This window comes from Haemorhous mexicanus, chromosome 7, assembly GCF_027477595.1.
Source record: "Haemorhous mexicanus isolate bHaeMex1 chromosome 7, bHaeMex1.pri, whole genome shotgun sequence".
NCBI lineage: Eukaryota > Metazoa > Chordata > Aves > Passeriformes > Fringillidae > Haemorhous > Haemorhous mexicanus.
This window is the reverse complement of record NC_082347.1, coordinates 28,308,758-28,328,887: the sequence shown is the minus strand read 5'-3', so window position 1 is coordinate 28,328,887 and position 20,130 is coordinate 28,308,758. Positions and strand designations below refer to the sequence as shown.

Below are 20,130 nucleotides of genomic sequence, written 5' to 3'. Positions count from 1 at the left end.
CGTGTGCCAGCACGCCGCCCTCCAGCTGCTCACCGAGGGCTACCCAGACACCAAAACCTTCTTTCCACCAGCTCCACAGCAAAGGCACTTTCTTTAGAGACTAACACAGCCGATCTTTTTCTTGGCTTGGAATCCCCAACCCCAACCATCCCTGATAATGAAAATACCCACAGAACCTGCCTTGGCCAATCTTTCACTACTTTTTTTTTTTTTTAAATGGTGATTTGCAGGTACTGCTGCATGCAGCTCACCTGAGCAGGATTTCTCCCATGGGTGTGTGAGCACAGAGAGCCCCGGGCCCGGGCTGGGGCGGGCAGGACGATGATGCTCCTTTGCTCCCCAAAGCCAGGAGGCTGCTGGAGCAGCAGAGGGGATGTGGGAGTGCGAGGATGGTACCACACTGCCACCCTCTGCAGGAACCAAGTACCGCCCTTCTTCCAAACGAGAAGGATCAAAGGAATTTTTATTTGCTTTCAGTGAGCAATAAGCAGCCAGTAAGAAAACGGGCAGAACGGAGTAAGCTAGAGTTGCAGCTTGGGCCAACCCTACCTAATTTCATGCTGGTGTTGTACTCCAAACCTAAAATATATTTATATACTCTTAGTGTGTTTTTCTTAAATCTTGCTATTTTATGTGATGGCAGTAGATGAACTAGTTTAAGTCATTTTTATTTACAGAAAGTAGACAGTTTTCCATATTCAACTCCTCAAAGTTTCAATTTTCTAGGCTCACAGCTGCCTAATTTTTTAAAGTTGATATATGTTTTAATAACTAAACTATAGAACATCAATTGCAGAACTGTTTTCCTAAAATTCAAAAAGTAACCCTTCTCTTAAATTCCAGCTGCACAAAAAGTGATAACTTTCTCTTTGTTTGCATTTTTACTAAAATTCCTGGAAAGTTTTTTTGCTTCAGAGATAAACATAACGCTTCTTCAAAAACGTCAGCACTTTTGCTATTAAAGTTACCAGACTTAATTCTAGACATTGTGCAATCATACTGCCATTGCAGAGTTGACAAAACCTTAACTACTATTTCACTGTTGAAACTGAAATTACTATTTCTGCAGCTTTGAATTTGTTTTCAATCTACTTGCTAAAGGAAATAAAGTTATTTATTTGCTGATATCTATTAGCTCCCTATTTTTCCTTGAGGCATTGGAATTGGCCAAGGATCGTTCCTTAATTTGCCTTAGGTTTGATAATTATTTTCAAATATATTGAATTAACCAAATTTTCATGCAAACAAATATAGGAAGAGAAGATATGTTTTAGCCTAGGTGAGATGAGCTCCCTGTACTCCAGAGGAAAGGCAGAATCCCAAACCTTCCCTGGCCCTTAAAAAGTTGATAGTTGATGATACTTCAGTCATAGGAAAAAGCATCAGCCCAGACATCTTTTTAGACACCAGAGTTTACAGCCATGGGCCAAATAAAGGAACGATGTTCTCACAATCCTGTCCTTCATAAGTAAAATATTAGACACAATTCTTATTTTCCAGCTGTTTATTGCCGGCCCAGAGGCAAGGGTAGAAGATTTTGCCCAACTTCATTGGATTTCCAGGCTTTTCCTTCAATGCAGGGTCAGAGCATTCCTCTAGCCTGATAATTTAATTGTAAAATGACTATGTACAACTTCATTGCTCTGTTTGATCATAAAGTTACTCAAATCAGGCCAGGAGATCAATAATTGCATAACTTCAACTATTAAAGGATGATTTCTATCCTAAATATCAGGACTTCAGTCTAATACATTGAAAGAACAGAAGAGAAGAATGCAGGGCAGCATCAGTACTGTAAGAACAACAGCAAAAACAAAATAAAGAAAACTAGCATTTGGACTACTTTAAACATACACACACTCACTTTAAAAACCAGTAGGTTTATGAGGCTCTGGGCCTCAGAACTTCACATCCCAAGGACCATTTGGACAAAACTCTTTTCTGAGTTCATGAAAAGAGACACTGAAGATAACCCATTCCCATTTCATCAATTTCTGTGTGATTTTGAATCGATGTGGCATTTAAGACCACTGTTGATGTTGACTTGCATTAACTTTTGCTAGGAGATTTCCATGTTACATACATCTATAACTTCTTTAACTGCCTTTGGCATTGTCTTTCTCAGATTTTTTTTCTTCAAGTTTAATAGATCAGTAAGATTACATTATATCTTTTGAATTCAAACAACTCCCCATGCACTCCTGAGGAAAATGAAAAATGATTTGAGCATTACCACATACTTCTCACATGGTCTTTTTGCAATTTAAAACTTTTTAGCCCCCAGGATAATGTAGATAACAGTTTTTCTGTAAATTAAGGTCTGGTCTTGCACAGATTAGAATTTTACTTCTGACTTCAATAGGACATGAAAAAATCTTTTTCATGACCCACATTACAGATATGTTAATATGTGATAGCTTTCTTGGCTTCTTTTGAAGTTTTTAGGACATGGCTATTTAGGCTTAGGCCTGACAACCTAGTTCAATATTCTATATTTCTTTCATTCTCTTACCAATTAGCTCTGTAATCTGCAATTCCAAAGTCAAAATCCCAGGCATTGAGACTCATGACCTGCACCTATTACACAAGAGTTAGCTGAGGAGAGCCAGAACATCAGGATATCCATTTCTTTTTTGGAATCTGAGATTTTTGCCACTGCTGTGTTTCTCCAACCCTGCCTGGACTACGTCCCTGCTTACTGCAAATTACAGGAGGCTTTTAATGCTGAGTGGATTGCTTGTGTCCTCCAAAGAACTGCTGAGATAGCCACTAAAAAATGCACACCACTAATGTCACCCAGATACTTCCAATCCCCCCTTGTAATACTCCCAGAAAAAGCCACTTAGCCTGCAGTGAGTGCAAAAAATCCTTTTTTTTTCCTGTAAATTTTTCCTCCAAATATGTCAGCCTTACAAAGAGGTATTTCCAAACAAAAATTAACATTGTCATCACATACTTAGAAGGAGTTGTAGAAATTTTAACTTCACCAGTTTGTGGCATAAATACTAATGGGTTAATATTTCTACATAATGATGTTCATACACAGTATAAGTCAGAAGTCGATATTACATTTTAATTAGTTAAATTTAAGACATCCTAATTTAAGAGATTTTTATCCCTTGCTATTATTCTCCTTGTATAATTTTACAGTAAGTGAAAGCCTGACAAGTGCCTATTAGAAATACTTTCTCCATGCTTGCACCTAAATTTAAAATGTGAAATAAAAACTGGACAATTTTTTTTAAAATTTATAAGTAGCTGGTAAACTTTAACAAATACACTGAAGCTCACATTTAGTACAAGTAGGAGTCAGATTGAGCAATAGTGCACAGTCAGCTACAGAAAGAGATTTTTTCTTAATTTCTACAGTAAGCTCTGAAAATGGTTAAGAGTACCTAACTAGCAGAAACCCTCTTGTGTAAAGAATGCAGTGTTTAAAATTCAAGGAAGAAGCAAAATAAATTATTTCCTTTTACAAACAAAATACATTTGTTTGCTTTACAACGTCTCTAAACTTTGGCTCTCTAATGTCATGTAATATATTGATATAGAGAATAGCAGCACAAACTAACCCATAAACAGATGTAGCCATGTGGTACATGTTCCCAGCACAACATGACTTCATTTGGGCTGGAAAAATCAACTTTTCTATCAAAGCAGAATTTTAGTATTCTATTATCAATTATTTTAGTCTTGCTCAGATTGCACAGCAGGTAGGGCTTAGGAAACAAAACTGTGATATACACAGGAATTAATATATCACAGAGTTGATGAAGAAAAGATAATAATTACATTCATGAACTCTGGTGGCATCTTCAGGCAAACTGAACATGGACAGGAGAAAGTGGCACTTTTCCAAGAACCACTTCTTTCCTGAGGAAATATGGGAAAGGTGCACTCACCATACCAGCTTCTCTTTGAGGAAAACAAGTCAGTCTTCTCCCAGCATTTCAGGTTTATCTCTAGGACTACACAACAGCAACTCAAATTTGTTTGGCTGGGCAGTTAGAGGGAGCTTGGTGCCTCACAGCTTTTTTGAGTCCTGCTTAAAACCGGGGTTTACCCACTACACCCAATGTATTTCTAACTCCATGTAATACCCACATGTGATACTCTCACAACTCATCATTTATGTCTGTACAGCTCCCTGTGGCAAGGGCATTGTACAAACTGCTTCTTGGTGTCTCAGTAGCTCACCTCTGGAAGGCATTTTTATTCATAGCTGAACATGGTGAAAAGTAAATGCTCCGGATGAGTAAAAAACCCAAATCCAAATCTTATCAAACTAAGGGGTTTTTTAACTCTGGGATACATCCCAGCCATAGGCTTTCACATTTCCACAGCCCTACTGAAAATAAACTGGAAAATTGTATATGGTGCAGGACTAGCACAAGCCTGCCCGTCCCTGGCAGTTAATCCACCTGGCCTTTCAGACATTGACAGCATCATGCAAAGAAAATCAATTACCCGAGATAATCAAATCCACTGTCTTCCCCTCAGCTCTCTCATCCATTTAATCTAATTCTCGAGTATTGACATTATTGCAGGCATAATGGGAACAAAAGTGCTTCATTAAAGGCAGCACCTGGACATATTCAATAGTGTAGCAAGAGCTAACAAAGCTCTGACAAATGTAGCCGGGCTGTTAAAAATAAACTGACAAGTGGTACAGCCAAAAATATGTGCTTCTCAAAACAACCTCTTAAGGAATGGTGGTTTCAGGTGAAGGTGCCCTGCTCCCAGGGAGGTTTTTTCCTGGAGTGCTTAGTCACCCCATGGCAAGAGTAAAGGTGAGAAGTGCCTTGAGCACAGCCTGAGCTGAAGGTGCTCAGGTGAAAGGTGCAGCCTGGCTGCTGCAGCAGCGATCCTCAAGGTAACACAGCCACAGTGCTCAGACTGACAGAGGGTAGGACACCTCAATTTCAACAAGAATATGCCTTGATCTTGGTGTGAGTAATCCTACCAGAGGCCAGATGAACATTAAAATAACTCATTAAGCTTCAGTTACTTCAGTGAAAAAAGCAGCAAGCAGTGAAATAAGAAAAGAAGTTCACTTGACAAGTGAAGGCTTACCAAGAGGTGAAAAAATTTTAGTCCAGGATGGGTCTAAAGCAAAATAAAACCACGAAATACTTAATAATAATTATGTTTTATGTGTGGCTCTTGATACAGGTAATGTTGTTTGACTGGGTGACAGGATGCAAAAATAAAAGGCAACCTTAAATTGGAGCTATTTTACATGCTCATTATTTTCCACTCAAATAATCTGTAAGAGCTGCAGAGTATGTAGCCTCCAGGTCACTGAGAATTATTACAATAATTTAAAATCAACTATTCATTCAGTATAAGAAAGTAGACTTTCATGGACAAACATTTCTATTAGAAAGTAGACCTTGGATTAGAATGCTAATTGATTCATCCTCTGCTTCACACAATTTACAGTAATCAGAAAACTTTATTTCCTAAAGAATTCTAAAGGTGGAACACATTTTATGGTGCTAGTTTCATTCTTTCAATTACATCCTCTGGGACACAGATTAATGAAATAGAATTGTTACAGTAATTTCAAATCAATACTCTACTCCTAGCGGATTTTAAAAGCCCTAAACATTAGCCTCACCTGTTGCTTCATTAAAATGGGAAAAATTAAATCAATACAACAGACCAGTGGATGTTTTCTCACTCTTTCTTTGCCTTTTGCTTAGATACATATTAAACTATTTGGTCCAATTTTCAGGTCCTCACTCAATACTGCATTTATTCCTTTGAATAAATGCAGTACTCTTTTGATTAGCATTCCAAGCATTTCCAATTACTTTAATATGTCCAAAATAAGATCTAATAAGTGTGAATGTAATCAAGTTAAAAATGGGGACATTTTGATTTATTCTGCACCCCATTTCATGTATCAATATATTACTTAAGTGGTAATGCTAATGCTGGTTTATTTGTAAGGGTTATGTGTTATTGGACAAGCAATTCAAGCATCAAAACAAAAATCTCACACCCAGACTGCTGATCAGAATTTAACATACCTCCAGGAATCCTTGGAATACCAAAAGCTCAATGTGTTTTCTTTTACTCTTGGCATTACAGCTGCTGAAAACCATTACAGATTACAGTGCTGTTTAATCAGTGCTGCAAATGTTACAACCACCCTCTGAGGTTACAAAATGTAAGGAAAATCTACTAAAAAACCCAACTTACCCAACATGGGCTCCAATACAGATGCAGAGGACTAAGTGCACAGAGGAGTTAAATCATTTCTCACTGTGGGCATCTAGATTTTTGTGTTCAAGGAATATTTTCTGCAAGCTGTTCTCTAAAACAATTTCATTACTCTCTACCAGCCTGAGGATGGAGTCAGCTGATTTGCCCAGCTGATGAATGGCTCTATTGAAAGACTCAAGCTTTGGGTTAATAACTGAGCTGTTCCCTTATGGGAGTAGCTTAAGAGCAGGACGTGGTTTGGTGCCTCAGAGGTGCCACTGCTGCAGGGAGCACAAAGGGGACAAGGGCTGACTCTTGAGGTGGCAGGGCAGGTTTGTGCATGGGGACAGACTCATACCAGCCAGTTGCTCCTGAACTAGCACACCCCTTGCTGAGGCTGCCACAGCCCCAGGAGAAAATTAATAAACAAAGAACCATTGGCACTCTGAAGGACCAGTACAAGCTTTACAATAGACCAGCATAAGTTTTAGTTTATGTTAACAGGTTTTGCTGACAGCCTTAACATTACAGGCCACAGCAATTAATTCTGAGTGTTGTCATTTACTTGCTTGTTCCAGCAGTCACAGCCCAGGTGTTGCTTCAGGTGATCTGAAATCCCAATGACCACTGCTGCTCAAGGGCTCTGGTAAGAAGAGAAGAATATGTCCTGTCCCAGACTTTCAAATGCAGCACAGCTGCCTTAGAGCCCTGAAATGCAGACAGGTGCTGAAAAAGAAGGTCTTTAAGTGGGAATTTAATGTTCTCCAGCTGGGCACTGTGAACTGAAACAGGCAACATCACACTGAAGCTTTGTGTTTTCAAACAGAATATTTTCATTTGATTAAATTATGACCCGCAATTAGTGGGAACTTGACAAAGGTTTTTAAGGTGTAAATAGGAAGAGATCCCTAGAAATTTGAGGATTTCTGATATCGTGCATTAGCTAAACTTATGCTTGGAGTTCTATTTGGAATAACAATCAGCACTGTTTCTGTGCCAGTCGCTTACAGAATTTACTTTAAAGCTGTTTTCTCAGTTCTAATGCTACAATAGGCCACATGAGACCTAACTTGCTTATTCTCCCACTTACAGCTGCTCTGCAATAGAAACAGCCAGGGATTTTTTTCCCACTGGGTTTCCAGCTTCTTTCTGCTTGACCGATGGATGGAAGATAACACTACACATTTTATGCAGCTAGACAGACTGTTCAAATGAGATATGGGGGGAAGAACTGTCCCAGAGCAGGCACACTCAGCACATATTCTCGACTTTTAATTGGATCAACATCCAACATGTGCAGGAAAGAATGGTTTTTGCATTTCTTTAATTTCTTCCTCCAACAGATGCAGTAACAAATAACAGCTTTAGCAATAACAATAGAAAGGCAAGCAACAGTAAAGAAATCTGCTCCATTTTTTGCCATGTAGAGATGTGTTTTCCTCTCCTGCCTGAGCCTTAGATCTTCCCATGTTCTCCAACCTGTTCCAGTGTAGTCACAGCAGACAAGTGACATCAAATAGCCTCTTAGGGCAACACGTCTGTAACTAGCTTTAAGCTAAAGTTAAGAAAAAGGACAAGGGATAAAGGTTTTAAACTGAAAGGAGGTAGATTCAGACTAGATAAAGATGACATTTTTATGGCATTGGTGAAACATTGGCACAGGTTGCCCAGAGAAGCTTTGGATGCCCCATCCCTGGAAGTGTCCTAGGCCAGGCTGGATGGAGCTCTGAGCAACCTCATACAGCAGATGATGTCCCTGCCCAGGGCAGGGGGTTGGACTTGATGACTGTCTAAGGTCTTCTCCAACTTGATGACCTTTTAAGGTCTTTTTGGTCTTTTCCAATTATAGTTCTACAATTCTGTGAAAAAGCAAACAAAACATGCTTACTTCTGACATGAGCTGAGACTAGCATGTTCTAGGAAGAAAAACAGGGCTTTTACTGCTAGAAGATACAGGATAGAGACCTCTCAGCCTTTGCTTTCCTCAAAAGTTATGAACTCTTTAATCCCATAAAACAGCACCAGGATTTGAAACTGAAATAGTCAAAATCATCTTCTTTCCTCTGCTTCACACCTTGCTCCAGTACCGCCATATTTTACTACTGGTGACAGCATCAGGAAGGGTTTGGTGTGCTCCTGTTTATCCCTCTCATCCACAGTATTGTCGTCACAGGAAATGATTTCTGATGGCAGATGTTGAATTCTGTCTGAAATGGTTTTTCCTAATGCAACCTTTGTTGGTAATCACATTCCCTAAGTGGTTCCCCTTATCCTGAATTTTGTAGAACGGTGTTTCCCCAGAGAAAGTGCCACCTTCATCTCTCCAAAAACTGCCAACAGGTCCTGAAGTGTGAGGGCAGACAGGAAAACAACATCTGCAAAACTACCACCTTGCACTTCTGGAAAGACTTGAACAATGCTGCTCAAAGGCACCCAGAACATTTCCACATCAAGCAGAGAACAAGGGTGAAAGTTTCTACCCGGGGTAGCTGGGGTGTGACAATTGCAAGAAGAAAAACCGAGGCAATCAGCGGAAAATGTCATGCAAGCATTGTTACAGAGGTATGGCAGAAATAGAAGCCATGGGAAGCGCTGCCCCGACTTTTGTTTGTCAGGGATCCTTCACCACTTCTCTGTCTAGCATCCTTTCCCCCGGACACGCTTGAAACTGAAAAGGGGTTCAAGCAAGATTAAGCAAAGGAGGAGCGGCAGGGAAGGGACAGCGCTTAGAGCCTCCTGCGGGGGCTTGAGCGAGCAGCAGCAGGGGAGCATCCATCGGGAGTGCCGCCCCCGCCCGGCCGTGGGCGGGCTCGAACCCTTGGCGGGCGCAGAGCTGGGCCGGCTGCCAGGCTGCCAGCAGCGGCTCCTCCGCCCGCCGCGCTCCAGGTAAGGCGCGCCCGCCTCGGGCACCGGGCTCCCTCCCGCCGGCTGCGGGCCCTGCACCGCTCTCTCCCTCCCCATCCCTTCCCCTCGGCTCTGTTGGCTTTTAAATTGCTTTTTTTTTTTTTTTTTAAATTAGTGTTTCTTGTCTGAGGTATCATTATGCTGCTGGATTAAAATAACTCAGAATGACTCAAATTTCCATTAATAAGTCACATCGAAGATGTGCGTGTCTCCCTTAAAAAGCTGCAAATTCTTGCTTTTAAAAACAGTGAGTGGCACGTGGAGAAACTTCTCCAAGAGAGATAATGTAAGAGCCAGCTCCCATTTTCCACCCCTATTCCTCATCAAATCTGCATCTCACCTCAAATGAATACAGAGATGAACAATGCACTAGTACTTAAAAGGTGTACAAAATTTAAAATAGATCACATTGATTAAACCTGTTATTGAGCACTGAGTAATGAAGAAAGGGAATACTTGAATTTAAAGAAAACATTTTATTTCTCTAGGAGGCTCTTTTTTCTAAATATTAAAAAAAATTCCTATACACACAATTTCAATGGCTATTCAAACTTTATGAACAGGATTCTTAAAGGTTGTGCTCCATCTTGAACACTCCGGGTAATTCTAGTAACCTGGCATAGGAAAAAGCTAAAGCAGTTTGTGCTGAAGGAAAAGGAAGATCCTGCAACAGGCACACACTTACAGATTTAACTGATCTTCCCACGTGGTAGCTGTGGAAAAATAGGAAGTATATATTTTATTGGGAAAATGCCTCTTGCTTTCAAAGCCCCTTGTGTGATTTCCTCTTAGACCAAATTCCTGCTTAGTTTGAGCTCAGCTGCATAACTCAGTTGGAATAACTCCTCTGACCTCAACCTTAGCAGGTACAAAAGCTTACAGCTGAGCCCAGGACACTCAACTTGGACAACATTCACATTTTTGCATGGCTGTACAATTAAAAGCATTATATCCTGTGATTATTATTTACAAAAATATGTAATTCTACTGAGTAATTTTAATTTTATTTGTACTGGGTAATTTTGAATACAAAAGCTTAATAGATTTTAAAAAAGCTGAAATTGCTATGAAAACTGATTTTCTCCTTCTCCGTCTTTCATCCTGCTGTACTGCTCGTAATGGTTAGTTTGTAAATCACCTGGTTACAGACACTTAACAATTCCCTAAGGAATTTGAGTCTAAGACCTTGGACCCAAACTGAGAAGTAGATATTTGATGACTAAGAAAAATAAAGTTTTCTGTGGAAGGTTTCAGATATGCATAACAATAATCAAACCCAGAAAAGTCTATGATTCAAATTCATAACTTGGATGGAAAATAAGGGGCTCAGCTGGGGAATATTCCCTTCCTTCTTACACTTTGCTCCCAAACTTACAAGAACTTGCAACTGAAAAGAAAATGAATTGCAGACCAAGGGGCTGTTTTCTGTCATAAATTGCAAAGGCACATTGCACAACATTCACTGAGGAGAGAAGATGGATATGACTGACCCTAATCTGCTCCTGCGGGGCCCTTGTTTTTCCCTCACAGGGTAAAAGGGACAGAGTGAGATGTCCCTCATTCTCCCAGGCCAGAGGCTGCATGGAGGGAAGCTGCAGGAGCATTAGCTGGGTCCTGGATAGTTTCTACAACATGAGCCTGCTGAGCGGAGCTCACAGTCATCATGGTCAATGTGGGGAGACTTGGCCCCAGGTTAATGGCTGGAAGATTCTAGGTCTGCTAACTCTCATAGGAACAGTGATTTAAACTGGCACAACAAAGACAGGATTTAATTTGTCTTTCCAAATCAAGTTGTTATTTTCTTAATCTGAGCCAGCATATCCTGTCCAACTTTTTGGGTTTTCAACTATTTATCTTAATCCTATCTAGGCTGATAGTGCCCAGGCAAAACTGTCTCCATTTTGCTATAAACAATAAAACCACATTCTTTTTCCTGGTCTGTGTAAATAGCGAAGGTTTCAGTGCTGCAGGAACGCTGTGTCTGCCTTCAGCCCACGCTTGTGGGTGCCCTATAAAATCCTGGTGACCCAAAGTGCTCACTCAGGCAGCTGTCAAGGCTCAGATGGTTGATGGTAGACCACCCAAGCCATCAGTGTTTGCACCTTCCTGCCCAGTCAGAACCTTCCCAAAGGTGCCTTTGAGATTTCATCCATCAGTTGCAGCCTCTGAAGGTTACCTGCCTCTCTGACCCAACTCAAATACATTCATTCTTTAAATTGCACACAGACTGAGGGCCTATTGAAGCCACATGGGTGGGCAGTGAGCTCTGACTGTAAAGCTGGTGTGGCAGAAGGTAATCCCCACTTGTCTGTGGGAGGACCTTGGAGTGTTGACAAGCACCTTAAAAAGCCAGTAAAGGTCTCAGATTTGAGATTTGGATTTTGGTACAAGAGGACTCAGACATTTGCAGACTTATGTAGAGGTCCAGCTGCCCAGATAGCAGAACTGAGATACACAGAGCAAAAAATTTTGTAAAGTCTGTGTGCACATAAACCCAACCATTAATAACCCCATAAACCTCTGATTTCTTTGGGTAATTACAAATGGCAGTAATCATCAGCCATGACTCAGACACCACGAATATGCCAGACTTTTGGGTGTCAGCTATCTAAATTCATATTTAGGAACAAGGTGGGATAAGTTTCTTAGTTCTCTGCCTTTTAAAACTAGAAAATATCCTGTGGGGCACATTTTCTGTAGATTTCTCAGTAGATATAAGCAGAGCTTATAATGAGCACTACATTTAAGCAGTCTCATGAACATGTTCATTTCTTATATCTATTCTGTGAATGTTTATTACTGCATCCATTTCTGTACATTGCTGAAACCTTTCAGTTCAGTGTTAGGCTGGTTGGGAGCAGGACATCTGGCACTTGCTCCATGAAGGTAACTCCTAGAATTGTATTGTCATCCTAAGCACCCGGTTTTTATAAATCTGAAATTAATTTTCCAGAAAAACAGTATAATGCTAACAGCATCCTTGCCAGTTATTTTGCAGCTAATCCACAATATGTAGTGTATTTAAAATGCACAGAGTGAAAACAACAGCAGATAAACATATAAAATAATCCTATCATGGGTTATGTAACTTACTCTAAGGCTTTGATGTTCATGAAATTGATAATACAGGGAACTTGGTGAGAAATAAAGACCTCAATCCAGGGCACCAAATGTCTCTCATACACTTAATTATGTAAGTATTAGCAGCATACTGCTTGTCCCTACTCCTTTGGTGGCTACAAGTGCTGATACTAAAAATTTTAAGGCTGTAACAATAGATTTGTTTGACTTTTATTCTGACCTTCCAGTGTATTTTGTGGACAGTGATTTTACACATAAACTTGTACATTATTTGGGACATTGAAGTAAATCACTGAGGTGCTGCTTATGTTGTCTGAAATCATGCTATGGTCATTTTTTTAAAATAAATGTATTTGTCATGCTGATTTGTTTGAGATAATTTTAAAGGCTCTCATGTAATGCTTATACCTATATAAACAATTTCTAATTATGAAGCTTCAATTAAAGCTCATTTGGCTATACCAGAGAAGCAGTTTTAATTTCTGGTGAATCTTAAATTCATTCTACTTATTTAATAGAATGAGCTTCTGTTGCTGAAAAATATCTTTGACAAAAACATCTCAGGGTACAAAACTTGAGAAGATGCTTTCAGACTGGAGCAATTTCCTAAGTTTTTCATTGAGAAAATGACACTTCTCTTGCCTGGCACATGTGACAACTATTGATCAGAAGATCATAGCGTAACTGGACTCCAGTGTTTTCACTTTGAACTATTGCCAGACACAGGAGCAGTGGAGGCCTGAGAGCCCTTCTGCTGCTGACATGACACTGTCATAACAGATGGCCCCTGTGCTGCCTGTCTGCAGAGGAAACATGACAAGACAGCTACTTTCTGTGGGCCAAGTACATCCAACTCTGATTACTTGCCCAAGGAGACTTGCATGGTTTTGCCCATGGTAGGCAAGATCAGATGTGCCTAGGGTTTAAAAACAAGCTAGCTGGTGTGCCAAAAGCCAGTTGTCAGCCACATGAGAGGGTGCCCCTTGTAATAGGATGCAGACACATGCATTTGTCCACTTTCATCAGTCAATTCCCCAGTTAGACTTGGAGTTTTGCTGCCACTAGGTTTTATTCCTTCTTTTTAATTTGTTGCATTAAAAACCCCCTCCTTTTCACTCAAGCTGCAGTCTCTGCAGTATTAATCCTAACATGAAAAAAATATTTGACTGTGTGAAAATTTTGCATTTCTTTCTCTTTTGGGGAGTGTTAGGAAGTACCATGAAACTGCAGCCATTATAGGCAGGCATCCAGATTAACCCAAAGACTGATCCCATGGCACTTTATTGCACCAAGTGCTTTGTCAGTGGCTACTGTCAGTCTGTCATTTGCATTTGACTTTTCCAAGCTATGGTGGTTTTGGCTGAAGTAGAGTAAATTTTCTTCAGTGGCTAGAATGGATTTGTGCTGCAAACACAAGTGTTGGTATTTCAGGGATGTTTTCATTACTGCTGAGCAGAGCTTGCACAGGGTCAAGGCTTTTTGTGCTTCTTCTACCATCCCACCAGTGAGGAGGCTGGTGTTGCAAAAGAAACTGTGGGGGGACACAGCTGGGACAGCTGACCCCAACTGACCCAAGGGGTATATGCCCTCTACCTCCAAATCTCATCTTGAGACTGCCTTCCATATACCCTCTCCCTTTCTCCCATGGAGTCCTTACTGTTTCCAGCGTTCCATCATTTCCCCTCCAACTGGTTCATTTTGATCTAACAAACAGGATGAAGTCAAGAACAGATAAACACACAGGTTAATTTGCAGTTCTAATAGACAATGCAAGCAGAGAATCCCAAGCAGGAAAGGCAGCTTTACTTCTCTGGCACTCTGGGTGAATCCCTCCTGAGTTTCTCTCTGCCTTTCAGTCAAGCACTTAAAGACACTGTCATTCAACAGTTTGGATGTGGAAGTAAAATGCAACTGTAATGTTAATTCAGTTTATACTCTGAAACCCACCATCTGCTTTTTATTTTAAGATAATTCTACGTGCAGTTTTAGATGCCTGCAGTAGCAGCCATGGGAATTCAGGCATATGGCCACTACCATATGACAAAGTGTATTATCTAATAATTTCTAGTCATTCTCATGCATCCACTTCTGCATAAGGTACTCCAACATAATAGGCATCTTATCCTTTAATTCATTCACACAAAATCCACTTCCAGTGAAATCTTTGGATATTTCTACTACCTCTGCCGGCTGTCTGCCTCACCCCATTTCAGCCTCAAAGGTTTGTGAAACTTGCATAATTCACTTTTCCTGTCATGCTGAAGATAATAAATAACTGAATTCCCATGAGAAATGTCAAAATATTGGATGACATTTTACAGTCTTAATCTGATCTGAATAAAAGTAGAAATATGTTGTCTCATCATATGAGAATCTGGGGCAGATTTGTTACCTTCACCTCAATTAAATGTTTAGAACAAGATGTGTCAATATATGCACAATAATCTGGACAGCATGCAGTCTGCCTAGTTAAACCAAATGGCTCAATATTCTGTGCAGAAAACAGGTTATGCTTATTTTTCTAGGGGGGGAGGAAAATATTATGGGTTCTGCTGAACCAGGGTTAAATACCAGTAGTTCCATACATACATGCATGCAGGAAGGAACCTTGCTCTGAATGTGTAGCATTTGATAAAGAAATGTGTGGCTGGAAAGGTCCAGATATGCAAACATGCCAAGAGGCTTTTCAGCAGAGCAAACCAGCTCAACAAGCCCCCTAAGAAAGGGGCAGCAGGGAAAACGTGTGCGTGCATGCAAGCATGTACACACATGGAGCAGATTTATATATCCAACTTAAGTATTATCTGTGAAAGAGCTTAGGACTCCTGGAGTTACCCAGTTCTATTCCTTGGCTGGCATGCAGTGTCCCTTTGCAGTGAGGGCAAGCCAGCTGACGTGGCAATTAGATCTCTTGATTCATGTTTCTTGCACAGAAGTAAGAGATCTTCTCCCTTCTGTTACCTCCATGCTCTCTTTTCCTAAACATACAAAAGTAATCCATGTACCACAGGATGGATTTGACCTTTGATGTGTAAAAGACCAAAATTCTCCACTCCACCCTCCCATAAAATTGCTACTTTGGACGTTGGTTGAGAGCTGAAGGTAAACCAGTTGTTTTAGAAAGAAATCAGTAATAAGCCCACTCCTTTTCATCTTCAGTACTGTAAAAATGAAACCCAAACAAGTACAGAAATATCCATAGCTTTCCTTAATCTCTTTATAAAGGATCTTCAGTCATATTAGGAACTCATAGTAGCAATTCAAAGGCTAAATATAAAAGCAGCTTTTTGAAGTACTTATAAAGTCAGTAAGAGGCTTTTTATTTTTAGCATATTTTCCTGTGAGAGAAAGATAATGAATGTAGAAAGCATCCAAACCCAAAAGGAGATACGCAAAAAGATCCCACGATCTGCACCAGGAGTGCTACAGAATCAGCATGTAGAGAGCAATGTTCTGACAACACCATCTGCTCATTTGTGCTGTTTTTTCCTATCACCAGCTCTCTTAATGTCTCATGCATGATTTTCTGTGGAAGTCAGGAGGAGTGTATGATTTATTTTGACATTAATATTTACCAGGCTGGTGTATGCTTAAAGTAGCCAAGATGTTGAGAATGTTTGCTCGTTTAAAAAGCCATTGAAATGGTTTTCCTTTTTCTGTGGAGACATTAACAAGTTATTTTGTCACTTCAGTGTTACATAAAAGTCATATCCCATTCACATGACATTAATTTAGGTAAATACCACTAGTTTTGCTCTTTCTAGAGCTGTAGACTGAAAGAAAAATTACTTTGGTTTTTAAAAAGCTTTCTGGCACTTTGCATTGGTCACTAAAGAACGGTGAAACTAAGTTTCAGGCTGCAAAACTTGAAGTTCTTTACTATTAGCAATTTACTGGGAAATTAAAATGCAAAATACTCCTGCAAAACTCATTCTGGACACTGAAAATAGATTTGATTGTCCCTTCCTGAAACCTAAAAATGATATTTCATTTGCATTTATTAACATTTAACAATTGTCTTGCAGATTCTGTGTAAGTAGCATTTGTGACATGTAGGGGTTTTTTAGAGTTTTGAAGCAAGTCTTACAAATAAGGTTTGTGTACTCTGCTGAAATACAGCAAAAGTGTGCACAGTCTGTGCGTGTCAGATCTGTTGCATGACTGCATTACACTATGGATTGATACTCTTTTCATCCAGAAATGGATTACAGAGCTGACAGATTTCTTAAAATAATCGTTGTGGATGTGAATCATACTGACAAAAGCAAAGAAATCCCATTCAGAAAAGACATCTTGCCTCAGCCAAACATTCTGATGAGTGTGGATGGTTATATTTGATTTATATACAGAGGAATTTTTAAATTGTTAGGCATAGAAGCCTTAAATTTAATTTTTTCTCATTAACACAAAGGTGACCAAAGTTATGTACCAGTGGTATTGATGCAATGCATATACCAGAGAGGTTGCTCTTAAATAGCTCTGTGTTCTAGGAAGGAGTCATGTATTGTCCCTTTAGAAAGGACACTGATATACCAGAGATGTACTCTCAAGCATGAATAGCAGAGACAAAACTCAGTGTTTGCAATTCTCCTGCGCAGGATTACATTATTTTTCACAGCAATTACTTTTCCTAATATTTAAAGGACAGAGGCTAAAATGAAAGAGCTGTAATATACTGGAATGCAGCTTCTGTTGGTTAGTTAAATTAATCCTGATTCTACCTCTTTTTTTTTTTTTTTTTAAGTTTTGAGTTTTTTTTTTTTTAAATTGATGTAGATATTTACTAATACATTGGAAGAAGCTATTCAAGATACAGTATCTTTAGTGTTTAAAACTTTTGGAAAAATTCATGTATTAGAAATGCATATGTGCTGTGAAACATTAACTCTGCACCTTTTGTTTTTTAGGAGCTACAAGAACTTCTGAAAGAATTTGTGACAATGTGCAGTCTTAAGTGCTGCAGTCTCAGAGCCCTTCTTCTATTGCTGCTCTATAGGTAAGATGTATTTGCTAAAAATATTATTTCTTCAATATATTATTATTTCAGTTGGTTTGTAATCAACTTACTTATAATTAGAGACATATCTGACAAGGTAACAAAGTAAAATCTTCTTGGCTTTTGAATCTTGCCTCTTAAAAAAATTAAAGAACCTGGATATTAACAGAAACACAGGACTGAGCTTCATGAATCTCAGCTGCCTTGATCAACAGATTTTTTAATTGGAAATATTGATGAAGGAGAAAAAGAATGGAATTTATGAAGCATATGAACCCTCAAATAAAGGATTTCTGGGTAAAAAGTGAGTATTGTATCAGATTTGCTTAACAAATTCAGATGGGCACATGGTCCTTGTCTGGAGCATAGTGCCTTGCCCTAGGACAGAAGCACACAGTCCACCTAGATTTACTACAAGCTTGAGATAGTAAAATCATCATTGTGCACTAAAAGTAGAGTATCTTAAAAAGAATTACCTATTTTAAAAACTGTTTTCTTATTCTTTGTTATTAAATCGTGAAATCTTTAGGAAATCTGAGTTGCATTACACTGGAAAGTGAAAATGATCCCCTCTGGCCACATAGCCCTTCTAACAGTACAGCTGCCATGACAGAAAAATACAGAAATGAAGTACTTAAAATATATTCCTTCTATAAAAATGGGCAAAAGTATTCTTCAGGTAATTCTAATAAGAAAATGTAAGCATGGACAGGTTAAACATTCTCATCTCTACTTTAATCAGAAGTATTTAAAGTCTGTGAGTCAATTCTTTATCTAGAATTGCCTAACCTACTTCATCTCACAGTAGGTTCCTCAGGGTAAGATTCTATCTGAGCTTCAACTCAGGTGGGGGTGGGTGTGCAAACACTCATTTAGATAAAGCTTTCTCTTAGTAGTGGGAACAGGTGGAACAGTCCCCTGAAAATAAGTTTAAAGCATCCACCTCCCCCTCTTTCTCCATTCCTATGGAGGGGTCTTTGTCCACATTTGCTCTAATTCCACCTTCTTTCCTCATCAGCTGTGACTTGCCGTGCTGTAATGAGTGGATGACTCATGGCTTAGCCATAATAAAACACTGCTAAAAGACCAACAATTTCAGAAGCACCTGAATAACCAGGAGGCAAAATTCCCCCAGGAGCTCAGCCTGTGGTACACATTTCATTAAAATCAGACAGACTTTGTGACTCCTCTTACAGCTTCATCAGGCTGTGAGTGTCCAGAAGCACAGGGGGTTCATTCCTGAGCTCATCCATGGGGGTAAATGCACACACAGCACTTGTGTGAGTGCCTGGGTCCAAGTGCACAGCGCTGAGCTGATGTGTCTGTGGTACCCAAATCCAGACACAGGCTGAGAAGCAGCTCTGACCCTTGGTTATCTCACAGACAAGGTGATGCTTGGGTACAAAAGTGCATTTTTCCAGTGCACAAATCAGGAGGGGTTTGTGAAAGTGCCGTTTAAAACAAAAACTGTCCTGCTTGGCACTGAAACAGAGAAATATTTCTAAACAAAACCCAAGGGCTGAGGTGCACCCAAAGCAAGGGCCAGGATTTTTTTGCCAAGTGGTCCTTTAGATATTCCACTTCAAAAAGCTCTGCCTAACATGTGAAGAGAGTTTCTTTTATTGAATAATTTACAGTCAGTAATGGTATGGGGTTGTTTCTTTCTTTTCTATCTCTCCCTGCCTGAATGGCACTTCTTCACTTAACATTAAATTACATTACAATCACAACATGGCCCCCTTTTTACTATTAAAATCTGTATCTGGGGAGTTGCCTGGATGATTGCTTTCCTAGATTTTTTTAAAGTAGTAATGAAAAAAATGAAGCAAATTTATCATTATCACGAATCAGCTCAAGTAAATGTGTGCTGTTTGGTCTGAAGAAGGGTTCTCATTTGTTTTCAATAGGGTATTTTTACATAAAGAAAGCTAACCTGGGTTTATGGAATCAGAAACAGAATTCTATTAATTTTTATTTTTTTTTTCCCTGAGCTCAAGAGCTTTTAGGGTATTTCCCTGTTTGTTCTTGTGCTTGGGTAACATGATGCTAGTTTCATGCTAGTTTCAACCTCACCATTTAACAAGAAAAAATGGTGACAGTACTGTCCATTTCAAAGCAGAGAGAAAATTAATCAGTGATGTAGATTTTGCTACAGTTTATCTGCAAAGACCATATAAACCCACATATCATTGAGCAAAGGTATGAAATCAGAAATTACAGCTTTATTTGCATCTGTACGCCCTTCTCCTGTCAGTGAATTGCCTGCAAAAAAGCTTTTTTTATTCTCTTTTTCCTGGGGGGAAGTGTTTCAAAAGCTTGTTCAAACTGTATCTGGCATTTTGTTTATTTTCTTGCCGTTCTAAGGTGTTTCTGTCTCTTTCATGCTTTCAGGATACATATCTTCTGACAAAAAATAGCCAGAAAAAATATTCTCTTACATGTGTCTAGACTGTACTTATGCCTAAATAAACGATATATACTACTGTTGAGGGCAAATGTTCCTTTTCTCCCTTCCAGTTACCCCATTCTGTTAAGACACTAACTTGAAAGTACCTTAAATAACAAACAGTTGTTGTACCTTTCAAGTTTAGCCAATAAAAATTCTCAGTTTTTGAACGTAAGAATGACTTAGAAAAATAAATAATTTAAAATCTGCTTTTATAAAAGCAACCAGAGGGCATTGAACCTGATGAGTTAAAGCATTTATTATGCATTGACAGCCCAGAACAGATAGATATTCGCAGCTGAAAAATAATGATATACTCAGGTTTTTTTCTGTAAAAGCCTGTTCACGCCTCAGTTGCTGGAACACCTGTTGCAAGGCAATTCCAGACTTAAATGTATGCCAAGGTATTTCACATACATTAAGAAAATGGAGGAATTTAAACAGCTTCCCTTAACTATGAAACATAAATATAATGACACAAATATTGGTTAAA

The 20,130-nt window shown here is 39.3% G+C and overlaps 1 protein-coding gene across 1 annotated transcript in view; it reads left to right on the top strand.

Annotated features, from left to right (window-relative positions):
- Nucleotides 1-389: 389 nt before the first annotated feature.
- LOC132330206 (gamma-aminobutyric acid receptor subunit pi-like) overlaps nt 390-20,130 on the top strand; it is a 55,988-nt gene continuing 36,247 nt past the window's right edge. The window contains exons 1-2 of the mRNA XM_059852284.1: nt 390-494; nt 8,852-9,096. Coding sequence (XP_059708267.1) covers nt 390-494; nt 8,852-9,096 — 350 coding nt within the window. The remainder of the gene's footprint in view (nt 495-8,851; nt 9,097-20,130) is intronic.